This window comes from Montipora capricornis, chromosome 1, assembly GCF_036669925.1.
Source record: "Montipora capricornis isolate CH-2021 chromosome 1, ASM3666992v2, whole genome shotgun sequence".
NCBI classification, from domain to species: domain Eukaryota; kingdom Metazoa; phylum Cnidaria; class Anthozoa; order Scleractinia; family Acroporidae; genus Montipora; species Montipora capricornis.
In genome coordinates this window covers 31,395,816-31,408,315 of record NC_090883.1, presented here as the reverse complement: position 1 = coordinate 31,408,315, position 12,500 = coordinate 31,395,816, and the positions used below count along the sequence as shown (strand labels likewise).

Sequence of the window (12,500 nt, the reverse complement as noted above, 5' to 3'; positions counted from 1 at the left end):
TCAACTAACATCATCATTGCCAATAAGGGCAAGTTCATTTGCTTAGCTAGTGACATGGAAGTAAGAATAGAGTTTTTCACTTGCCTATTTAGAGGTCTTTGTCACACAAGGTGGCTCAAACAAGTCAGCCAATTAGGACAAAATTCTATCAAAACTTCAAGTAAATAATAATAATAATAATAATAATAATAATAATAATTATTATTATTATTATTATTATTTCATTTTACTTTTAATAATAATAATAATAATAAGTTATAATAATAATAATTATTATTATTATTACTTGTTATTATTAGTATTATTAGGTCACCTCCATAAAAAATGCAAAATATAAAAGATGCTTTATAGATGATGATAATAATAATAATAATAATAATAATAATATAATTAATAATGTTAATATAACTATAATTATTATGAATTCATCATGATGCTTGTGGTTTGTTTAATGTATTGATTCTTTTTTTTTCGCCATCAGTGCAATTTCTTTGATGAGTATCGCATTGAAGGGAAAGATGAGACAAATAATATTTATCTTGAGTTGATGCCAGATAACTTGACAAGAGCAATGAAGTCAGCTTTAAATGCTCAGGCTGTCAAAATTAAACTCACAAAGAAGCACACACCATGTTTGACTTTTGAAATTACTCTGGTGAGTGATGGAAGGAGGAAGATACTAGCATTGATAATAAAGATCTTTCAGTTAGTTGATGCAAATATCTGTTTGAATGAGTCTTCTTCCTTTCAAAAAATTTTGAATTGTACACGTTTTCTTTTAGCCATCTCTTACTAGTCACACAAGAAGTGTAATACATGATGTGCCAGTTGGGGTGATTCCTCAGAGAAACTGGGAGGAGTATGAGGAACCAGCAATGCCTGATTTCGATGTGAGTTACTCAGGCAATTGTCCTAAATTTCAAACTGAATGCTGCTTCGTTTGTCTTTAAAATAGAGCAGTAAGTCACATCAGGGTATGTCAGGTTTATGTCTTGATCTGTTTACAAGAGCCTGATATTTCCCAAACAGTACAGGCTGCCAATAGTTAGAATAATCAAATTAGGTGTGAAGTGAAGTGATGCGTGCAACCTTCCCAACAACTTTTGACCACGATTATAGATGTTGTCAATTTTAAAGTGATCAGTGAAAGCAAAGCTGCTTTGCCGTCAGTAAAAATCATACAACTCAGAACTTTGTATCCAGCTAATGTCAACTGTTGTATTAGCCAGTGTACAGCCACTGGCTCTCCTAAAAAAAAATTCAGTCAGAGAGGCTCGTCTCTGATGTTTGAGGGGAGGGGGCGGCCGTTACTGTTGTGTCAGTCTTCTCTTTTATTACACACAAAACCTAACCCTAACACGACAAGTGAGCACACAAGCATGAACAAACCAACTGAACTAAACTCCCTCCAAAACCAATGACACAAGAATTTATTCTCGGTAGAAATTTGCAGACAAGGACTACGTGCCACCACCAGAATGCAAGGGTTCATTCACGCCTGTTACTACATTTCACACTAATATGTTAAATTCTGACAGAAATTAACACTAAATGACATCAACCCTGATCTTTGACTTTTCAGGTCAGCATTTACATGCCACCCATGAAAGTGGTTAAAAATGTGACTGAGCGAATGAAGAACCTCAGTAACTTTTTGGTAAGCTGATTAATCAATTAATCAATCAATCAATCAATCACGTTCTAGCGCCTGACGGTGCTGTTTGGGACACAACCTATACTTCCTCTTTGAGGATTGCCTTGTCACACATTTCACACTTTTAACAGTTTGATTTAATAACGTTAGGGACGAGACGCTGTGCGAAAAGTAACCTTACATATACATTTTCCTCAGCTGTGTGGCTTGTATCCGACGGAGTTCCTTTGAAAGCAACCCCTGTTGCCTTCCCCCCCCCTTCCGAGTTCTTTAAAATGTTTTCTTGAGGTGCAATTCTCTATTGCAATAGAGTGTTCATTGAAAGGTCATCTCTGAGCCCAGCGACGAGGAAAATATAAGGTAAAATCTAAGTTTCACAACCTTAGGACCAAAAGGGTTAGAGGGGGAAGGGGGGGGGGGGGGGGGATCTAACTTTTGAGTGCACTTAGAACTTGTTAACAGTTTCACACCTCACCCGGTCCCTGTTGACAAGTAAATTCATCTTTTGTTAGGCAGAGTAGAAGTCTATAACTATTGAGGGGAACGGTTAAAGATATTTTTGCAGCTACGGCGGCCATTTTGATTTCTACTGTTTCGAAAGACAACATGGAATTCTCATTAATTTGCCCCCTGGACACCCCATAATAGCTTTTGAAACTCAATAGAAATCAAAATGGCCGTCGTATTTGCAAAGAAGTCTATTTGAGGGGATGCCGCGGATAATCGTAGAAAGTGACTGATACTCGTACTAGAGAGATGAACATTTTTTGTTTTCGTAAAGGGAAGAGAAAACGAGGGAAGGAGTATTGCTTGACAGATCTTTCAGCAAGGGACATATTTTTGTCACTTTTAGAAAGCACTAATACATTATCGTTCATCAATGGCAGGTCCTTAAAAGTGAAAAGGGGCTCTTAAAAAGTCGTTTTGCCGTGAACATTGCGATGAAACATTCCAACAAAACATGTCACGATAAAAAAAATCTTGAAAATTGCAGACGACAAAATTCTGTCAGCTCTGAGAACAATAGAAAATTAAATTTAAAGTGCTACACTGTACTATGATTTTAAAAAAATCACTTTCTTTTTTTCCCTTCAGATTTTGAAAGTGTGTTTGCTTAACATCTGACTAGTAGCACATTAATTAAGCTAGTTGCTAAGTCAATCAAAAAGCTGAGCAAAAAGTCCGTTTAGACCTCAAATGTCCGTTTGGACGGTCATTTGGTACGCTTAGGCTCGTTTCAAACGTTGAACTTTACATGTGCCGAACCTAATGCAAAAGTCTATTGTTTTCGTTCATTTGCATTAGATTCGGCACAAGTTAAGTTCGACGTTTGAAACGGCCTAAGCCACCTCATCAAAAAGTTAAAGAATCTAGAAGTTTCCTGGAATTTTTTCATTTCATCTTAACTGATCAATTTTTCCATTGGCAGGTTCTCTCAGCCAATAAGAATGGCTACATGACTCTAAGAATAGACACAGACTCCGTGACTGTCACAACCCATTTCAAGCATTTGGACACGCCGACATGGGGTAATAACAAAATATCTTGTAGTTTGGGTAATATGTTAAAGGGTCTTTATGCCGTTCCTGGTGCAAAGTCAACGACATTTCTACAAAACAAGAATGTTATTGGTTAAAAGAGGAAAAGTAGTTTTACTGCACGTGTGGACCCAAAGGGAATCCAGGGGAATTTGGCTACCGGTTCCGGGAGTGAATCACTTAAAACTGAAATTTGTCAAGGAAGTGGTGAAGTGGTGTTTCTCTTCACCGAAAATGATATTCGCTGGGTAGGCTTGAATCAATCTCGTTCCCAGGGCTTTTCCCTCGGCGGAGAAAAGGCCTGGGAACGAGATTGGGCTTGTACCTGCGTTAGCCATGTGACGCCTACTGTCTTTTGCGTTAGAGCAGTCGTCACTGTGATTATTACAGTTTATTCTCTTTAAATTCACAGAAGGCGATTTGTCTCAAAATCACAACCGTGACCCTGACAAGATGGCAGAGGCCAGAGTGGATATCAAGAAGCTTGCTACTTTTCTTCATGGTCAGCAAGTTAATCCGAGCAAAGTCATTTGCAGTAAGTATTTTGGTGGTACTGTAAACAATATTTTCCTATGGTTTTTTCCTAGCCATTCCTTGCGGTTTCTTACCGCAGATTCGAACTCAAAGACGGCTTGCAGCCACAAATGGCCTGCTGTCCTAATGATGAGTCCTTGGTGATTTCCGGGTAGCTCCAGTCCTTTTTGGGGCTAACAGCGGATGAACTTACAATTTTGTCCGTTTGCTTCCACAAAGGACTGGATCTACCCAGGAGTCACTAAGCACTTACCTATTTGGAGACGCAGCCGTGTTTGAGCGGTTCCAGTCTGTATAGCCTGGGACCAGGCTCCGAAGTTAGGGTTAGGGAGCGAAAAGGAACGTGGCGAAAAACCAAAAAGTTGGCGAGCCACGTTCCTTTTCGTTCCACAACGTGGTCCCAGGCTCAACTGTAGTGAGATCAAATTAGTGCAAGATTTTCTTTGTATCGCTTGATTTTTATCTCTGTTAGACATTGTACATGGGAAAGCTGTGCAGTTTCTATTGCTTCATGACGATTTATCGCTTCAGTACGTTATTCCTGCTGTTTCTTTATGATGTTGGACTTTTTGGCCTACGCGGTTTTGATGCGAAACTAGATTACATGGACCGCCTGCTGAAAACACCATTCTTCTCAAGAAAGGCCAGGAGACAGATTTAAAACTTCACTGATCATTGGTAAATCTTGTCTTTTGTTCTATTTAAAAATCATCGTTGGCCTCCAGGAAGAAGACCTCGGCTTGGTTCAATGAGAGGAGACGTTCGATTTTTCGTATACCGATGCACCCTGCAGGTCGATAGCCCTCCTGCCCATAAAATTTAAGACTTTTTCTTAGGACTTCTAAGGGTGCACACCATGCACTTTGGATCGACGCTCAACTCGGATACTCTTTGAGGCATGCAATAGAACAGAACGCTTATATGTTGATAAAATGAAAGTACGCAGTTCTTCCATGCTCTTTCTTTATTTTCATTTTGAGCCAGAACAACTACTGATACATGTCGTGAACCTTTACTTCACAGTGACACGTGCGTGTATGCCTAGTTTGACATAACCATGTTGACAAAATCTGTGAAAAGAGAAGACATAAGAGAAAAAAAATCCGTGATTAAATGTGTTCGACAAAGAAGAACACTTCTGGTTAAACTCATGGAGACTTAAGGTTTGGCGCAGTGAGGTTCCTGTGTGGCTAGATGAAGTTATTACAGCTCAATTTCAAGTCGTGTGAAATTTTTTTAGGGAACGCACTCCAAAAACCCTTGTTCTATTCATTTCCCAAGTAACCTCCTGAATAACGTGACTGCAATCTCGACACCGTTCCCCAAACAGTTTTTCTTGTACGTAACATAAATCTTCGCTTCAGTATTCTCCGTTGTATCCGGAAGTTCTTGAATTCTTTCATCCGGATGGAATTTGTTTCCTTCGAAGCGACGTCATGTGCTCATTCTTCCATAAGTTTTTAGGCAAATAAAATTCATCTGGTCAATGACCACCAAGCCTCGCTTCGGTGTCAGAAATGCCCGCTTGGGTTCTAGAAGGGAGGGGGGGGGGGGGGGCGGTGTTCGGGAAAGCCAAAGGGTGGAGAAAAAGAAACAAGGCTGTCGCGAGGAAATCACAAACTTGCCTGCAGTGTTTATAAATCCGGCTTGTTCCCCAACATCATTAAACAACTCGTCAACCTGGTAATCTCTGAGCTTATTGCCTGCAAAAAGAGGGATAAACAGAGTCGAGCCGCCAAATGGCTTTTGAAATAACAGGGCTGGCAAAAAGCGCTGAAAGAACCTTTGGCCACATGTGTGCATTAGACTTTGTTAATGAATTACATACAGGTGAAAGTTACATTCTTCGGTTTCAAGTGCAATGAAAATTCATTCCCTTATCTCCCTCTTTTAAGAAAAGAATAGATAAGCTGTGCTAAATGATCGTTTCCTTCAGTCTTGTGGACAGAATTGCGAAGGGCGCAGATCACGTCATTGGGCCGAAAGCATGCTTTATACGCTTCTGGAAGCCGTGAGCCGATTTTGATGAGGGAGGAAAACCGGAATACCCGGAGAAAACCCTCAAGCCAGGTTGTGGTTACTCTAACTCAGCCCACTAGCTATCGCGGTTGTATGAGGCATAGTTCATGACCAATACGCATGCCGGACACCCCAGAGTGTACGGCACGGGGCATTCCCCATGCAATGGTAATCTATTCAGGTATTAACCTCGTCTAACAGGACTTAACTTCGATGAACAAACGGGAACCGGTTTTTTTCCTTGGGCAAGCCATAGACAAGGACTTGCTCGGCAATGACAAAATTTTAGCGTGACGTTTGCCATTTAGGAGGAACGCGCGTAGTTGTAATCCTATCTGTTCTCTTCACTTCTGACGTGAAATGGTCTTGAAGGGAATCTGAAAGCGAGAAATTGATCGAGCAGATGTAGCCAAACTCACCCAACGCCGTTAACACATGGCGTAATTCGCCGGATGAAACCCTGCCAGCGTTGTCCTTGTCAAACACGCCCAGCGTGTCAATGAACTGTTGAGCCGACACGTTCCTAGCGTTCTTTTTCTCCCTCACGAAAATTGACAAGAACTCTTCAAACGACACGCGCCGGTCACCTGAAAAGCAACATAACAATTAGAGCTTAGGTTGTAGTGCGACTAATGACCTCGCACCGGGGGGGAGGGGGGGGGGGTAAATGCTCGGAGATACTAGCTACACGATACTAGCACGTACGAGGACACACTGATGTAAATCCCCAACCCTTATGGAACTGAGTACACGAACAGATATCACACGGCCTCTAATTGAATACGGCTATCTTGTATTTATAGTTAGGCTCCATTCTTTAAAAGTTTTGTTTTTGTTACTGTTGTTCTCTCTGCCAATGAGGAGAGCGGTTGTAATCGATGCATTCTGAACCTACACGATAGAAAAATTGGGACTTTCGGTTGAAAAACGACGTTTTGGAGCTTTTGCCACAGATCTGGAGTATTTTTAAAAGCATACTTTAAAAACGTAACATTTGGGGTGATGCAGCAGCACTTGTAACGTATAATGTGATTGTCTTGCTACCGTAGCCAAAAAACAAAAGACAAAACATTTGAAACAACGACTTGGACTTAAAAACAATAGAAGCTACTTACAATAGCAATCAATAGCAGATTACGAGAGCTGCTACACTACTGAGATTTTGTCAACTATCCTTTTTAACGAGGACGTGTTAATAAGGTTGAGAGTCAAATGTGATTGGTACTCCTTGAATTTTCCCGCTCTTGGGGCAAGTTTAGTGTATTTGCATCGAATTGTGATTGGGCCCTTCGACTATTTTACGTATTTTGTTTTCGTTTTCGACATTCAAATGAAAATCACCTTATCTCGAGGTATTCCTATCGCGTGAAGAACATATACAATGACACAGTGATTGCCAAATCATAAGTGCATGTACAATTACATAATAAATGCTAGATTACAAACCAGATACAATCTATATACCCTTAGTTTTACCATAAACCGTAATTTTGGATCAAAATTATCCGAAAACTGAAAATTGGAAATTAGAACTGGGAACCTCACGTGATTCGCTAGTACTGGTCATATGGGAAAAATGAAGGCGCGTTTTGTTGTGATGGTGACATTAAGGGTGAGTTCGATTGACCCTATTCCGGAATAAGAATACTTGGATTGATGATTTAAAACGGTATGTCTAGCGTTTTGAAGATACAAGGATAATAAAGATGTGTTTAAAATAGCATGTTAGCACGTAGCGTTTTCAAATCGAATTTTCCCGTCCACACGTATCCGAAACGCATCCGGATTCACTCTAGTACTCGGGACTCCTCAAGGAAACAGAGGTAACAGAGCATGCGCCATGAAGCCCTCGGCAGCCATCTTGAGAACTAATTTCACGGTAAGAAACTCGGTAGGGATTCATAGCGGATTAAAAATTATCCACTCTCGAGTGCGTATTCAAAAAGTTTCGGATTCACCAGAGAATTCGCCGGATACGCGTGGACGGATATCCGGAAAGAAAAAGTTGGGGATTCAAAAATGTCCGGTTACGCCTAAAGCCTAAAGCCTCGTAGCCACGCCTGAATATATTCATATATCGAACTCAGCCTATTACAACTACAGATGATTTAGAATACGCTTTGTTGGTCTTTTCCACCAACCTTCATGATCCAGTAGACCCTTCTTCAAAATGGCGGCCGAAAATTCAAGTAAGTTAAAATTAAAAACTAATACCAGAAATAGAAAGAGAATCTTTACTTTAGTAACCCGGCAAAGTTTCGGCATATCAAGTGAAATATCAGCTGAGAAAATGTAAGTTGGAAAATGAAAAACTTACAGACGTTTGTATGATTTGGAGGTAGGGCGTATACCCCCAGTCATACAAACGTCTGTTAAGTTGTCGAATTTCAACTTACATTTTCTCAGATGATATAACACCCTAATACGCTGAAACTTTGCAGGGCTACTAAAACAAAGGTGCTCTTTCTATTTCTGGTATCAGTTTTTAATTCATAACTCATTCAAATCTGTTGCCGCCATTTTGAGAAGGGTCTATCGACCTTAATTGTAGTATTCGCAATCACAGTTTCAGTGAAACCGAAATGATGTCGTTCATTGAACGTCACCCCACAATTAAATTCATGGCTGATATTTCAGATATTGAAAAGAAATTTCTGGATACAAAACATTTACATTGGTGAAAGGTTCTAGAGGAACTTGAAGTGCGCACGCACTTCAACCCTACTGAACACTTCAATACACGCACTTCTTCTCGCGCCACACACCAGGAGTCAAAAACGGCTTCCTCAACAGCAAGGCTCAGAGACTTCTCAGAACAAACTCTTCTAAAAAAATATTTGAAGAGCCCATCCAAAATTTGAAAAAGCCACAGGAGAGCAAACGAATCTTGCCTTTCGTTACACAAATGACCACCCAGCAGTGACAAGCTTCAAACAAGTGAATAAAATGACCACCCAGCAGTGACAAGCTTCAAACAACTGAATCCTCATGAATGACTGGCATTTAATAGTACGACAACCACTGCTCAAAGAAATCTACAAAAACCCGCCCCTCGTATGTTACAAAAGAGGGCGGTCAATCAAAGATATACTCGTAAGACTGAAAGGCTAAAACACGTGCTAGTGAGTATGTAGGACTCACTCACTCACTCACTCACTCACTCCCGTACCCTTAAATTTCTGGTCGTTTTCGTCGTTGCCGACGGGGAATATTAAGTTTATTTTAAATTTTTGGCCGTCAGAAATCCCGGATTGCGGAGCTTCAAAGTGACAATTTCCCGCATCCCGCTTTGTAATAACGCTAAATCCCGCGTCCAGTCCATAAACGCAATCCCGAATTCCGATCCCATATTTCCTTAGAATCCCAAAACAAAAGGCATCATCTCGAGGCTCTGAGAAAAAACCCATATATTTATTCCCCAGAGCCTCGAAATGATGTCTTTTGTTCTGGACTGAATTTTAGGGCGTATTCGATTGACCGTATTTCGGAATAGGAATACATGGAATAGAAATTAGATATCCTTCGTTCTTGCGCGGAGATTCACGTTAATATTATCAAACATCTGCTAAAATGCTATTTTAAACATAGCTTTATTATCCTTCAAGTGAAGCTATGATCCTCGCAGTTATGAACGCAATTTTTACAATAGCCCTTTTCACGGTTAGTTTTTCTCATTTGCATTACAATGTAATCTAACGTGGATGCGAGGCATTTTCGGGTTGAAACTACAAAATAGCCCGAAATTGCCTCACATACATGCTACATTATATTGTAATGCAAATGAGAAAAACCAACCGTAAAAAGGGCTATTGCGTAAAGAAGCGTGAAAAATTCATGACTTCAACGGAGTTTGAACCTGTGACCTCGCGATACCGGTGCGACGCTCTAACTAACTGAGCTATGAAGCAACTGACGTTGGGAATGAACGCAATTTTTACAATTGCATAACTGTGAGGATCATAGCTTAACTTGATTTCATATCCGCAGTTCATATATGATCCATTTCATATATCATTTCATTGTTTGTTATCCTTGTTGCTGCAAAACGCCACACATGGTGTTTTAAATCATTACTCCACGTATTCTTATTCCGGAATAGGGTCAATGAGCACCAAAGAATCCAATATGGCGGACAGTGCGAAACTTAAACCCAATACAATGCGCATGACCGGATCGTGACCGTGCTCCTATAAGTTCGTTACAGACCTACAACTGACATTTGCGAAAGAGGATCCCAATAATCGCCATTCTCAGCTTTACTGTGACCCCAAAATCAGCCAAGTTACACCTGTACCTCAAGCATCATTAACTAACAAAAGTTCAGCAGAACTCAGTTGTCCGATAGAACGTTAAGTTTGGAGCTAATGCTTTTTGAAAGGAATGAAGATTGTGTCCGATCAAAGTTAAAGTTTCGTGATAGGAACACATCAAGGCATACCTCTATGTCTGTGGCTTGGAATGTTATCTTATCGAATGCTCAATAAGAGATTTACATCTTCTTCCGTTCCCTCGAGTGTCCAGTTAAGCCGATTAACGCGAATCAGATCATATCATCATATCGGTATACTTTATTCAGTTAAATGTTTTGTTTTATCTCCCTTTTCTTTTTGTTACGTTCCTTTGTTGTCTGTATATATGGTTCCTGGCTAAACTATAGAATACAGGGCCACTTACTTTGATTATTTCCATGTCACTGAATATCAAAAGCTTTTATTGTTACGTGCCTCGTACTACAAAAGTGTCTGACTAATTTGCATATGCTGGCCCTGTGTGGCCCTGAATTCACTCCCTCTCACTCACGCACTCACTCACTTATCAAATCATTCTTTCTTTCTTTCTTTCACGCCGAGCTAGCGTGTTGCTATTTCTGATCATTTCGGCAGTTTTGTCTGCGATATAAATTTCAGCGGTTCAACGCTCAAAGAGTCTGGTAAATTTCAAAATGGCGTCTTATGTTGTCAAAGTTCACAGTGTGGTAGAAGAGATTATTAGAACATCTCGACGTTCTGAGAAGGAGATGAATGTAAAGATTGGTGATGAACTAATGCAGCTGACTAGGGCAATCGTTAAAAAACACACTTTTCAACCCGAAAATGCTTACAAGTATCATCTCGCACAGCCTTCGCGAATGTTATCAAGATCAGTGGTGCACTGGAATAAAGCAATTTTACGGAGACTAAGACCAAGACCCAATGGTTCATCTCCTTGGACAGTAAAATTTCAGCGACACGTGCCATTAGAAGTTTTTGCGTGTTTCAAGGCTGCTGCGCTTCGAAATTAGGGCGGAGGATTGTTGGTGAAAAATAGTAAACACGTGGAAGAAATTCAGTTCCACGTTGGAGCTTCTTTGAGGGACTTCCTGCTGGAATTTGCCAACAAGTACAAAAAATTCCATTTAGTAACTGAAATCATGTGTAAAATAGAAAAGGATGATTCTTACAGCATGGTAATCATTAACCAAGGTCACCCTGCCATATGGCATTATTCGAAAAATTTAGAGATTATGAGGTTCACAGCAAGATATGGGCATTACAACAGATTGGGTGTCCCACAGTTTACTCTCTAGGCAATCTATGCAAATTATGTTGATATTTTATTATATGTTTATGGAACTTACATTGACTGTATAGTCAAACCTGAATTAGGGAGACAGTAGCAAAAGTTTCAAAATTTGTCAACTCTGATCCCTTGTTTTCTGGTAAGTATTTAATACCTCTATTCATATTAAGGAGATACTGGAGTGTTCTCTGAGGGTGGCCTGGATGGATGGTATGTTGTTATAAACTTGTTATATATGTTATGTATATGCATTAAACATATTGCAAATTATCACAGTTTAGGTGAATGACCTATGGGAGGTGTATGTATATGGTCAGCGGTGTTGCCTGTTATTTTCAAATGCCCGTAGTAAAGTGTCAAATCAAGGGCAGCTCTCTTGACTATAGTTGTTTGTCTGCATGTGCATTGATAACAGGAGCTACATATGAAAACACAGGTATTTGAGATTATATGTTGTTGATTTGAAAAACAATCAAGTTTCACACATCTTTGTAACATGTCACAAGATTTATTAGTAACAAATGTTCACAATCCTATCATGTGAAAAACAGATTGAAAGTTCTTATATAACATTGTTGAATCAAAATAAATCATTTGTTATGGTGAAGCTGCACTTAATTCAGCAACCACTATAAAACAGGTAAAATGTTGCTACAAGTACCAACTTAGTAAGAAAAGTACTACCTTCAAGTCTGGAAACATTAGGGCAAACTGAGACTTGCACCAGTATTCATATCATTTCAAGTCTTGTGCCTTAGACCCTTTTCACACCATTAACTGTAGATCACATTTCCAGAACCTGATTTTGCAGTGGAAGTATGTTTTGCAATGGTTAAAATTAACACCCCCCCCCCCCCCCTGATTCGCACTTTTGCACAATAGCACTACAAATCTAGTCGTAGCAGAGGTTTCCCCTGTTGCTGTACTCTTGTACAATGTTCATATAGGTACTACTGCTGAAACACTAAAAGAGCTTGTAAACCTTTAGACAACTCTCCTAAATCTGCTGTTTTGACTATTTCTTTGTAGATAAGAGAGGAGCAAAACTTGCACTTCTCTGCATTGGGGTCCTTTGGATACCCACAAAAGCAAAAGCTGTCAGTGTTGATATATGATGGGATATACTGGTTGGTACACTTTGCATACCCAAAGTGATGTGGGTCAGCCCTTCTAAGCCAAATATTGGAAACAAAGTC

General features: G+C 39.8%; 2 protein-coding genes across 2 annotated transcripts in view; one reads left to right on the top strand and one right to left on the bottom strand.

Moving 5' to 3' along the window:
* The window catches only part of LOC138038654 (checkpoint protein HUS1-like), a 6,229-nt gene extending 1,356 nt beyond the window's left edge, over positions 1-4,873 (top strand). Inside the window, exons 3-8 of the mRNA XM_068884652.1 lie at positions 482-655; positions 783-890; positions 1,583-1,657; positions 3,084-3,183; positions 3,605-3,727; positions 4,199-4,873. Coding sequence (XP_068740753.1) covers positions 482-655; positions 783-890; positions 1,583-1,657; positions 3,084-3,183; positions 3,605-3,727; positions 4,199-4,284 — 666 coding nt within the window. The 3' untranslated portion in view covers positions 4,285-4,873. The remainder of the gene's footprint in view (positions 1-481; positions 656-782; positions 891-1,582; positions 1,658-3,083; positions 3,184-3,604; positions 3,728-4,198) is intronic.
* LOC138038676 (myosin-2 essential light chain-like) overlaps positions 4,676-12,500 on the bottom strand; it is a 15,403-nt gene continuing 7,578 nt past the window's right edge. The window contains exons 3-5 of the mRNA XM_068884671.1: positions 6,165-6,332; positions 5,352-5,429; positions 4,676-4,796 (exon numbers count right to left, since the gene is read on the bottom strand). Coding sequence (XP_068740772.1) covers positions 4,768-4,796; positions 5,352-5,429; positions 6,165-6,332 — 275 coding nt within the window. The 3' untranslated portion in view covers positions 4,676-4,767. The remainder of the gene's footprint in view (positions 4,797-5,351; positions 5,430-6,164; positions 6,333-12,500) is intronic.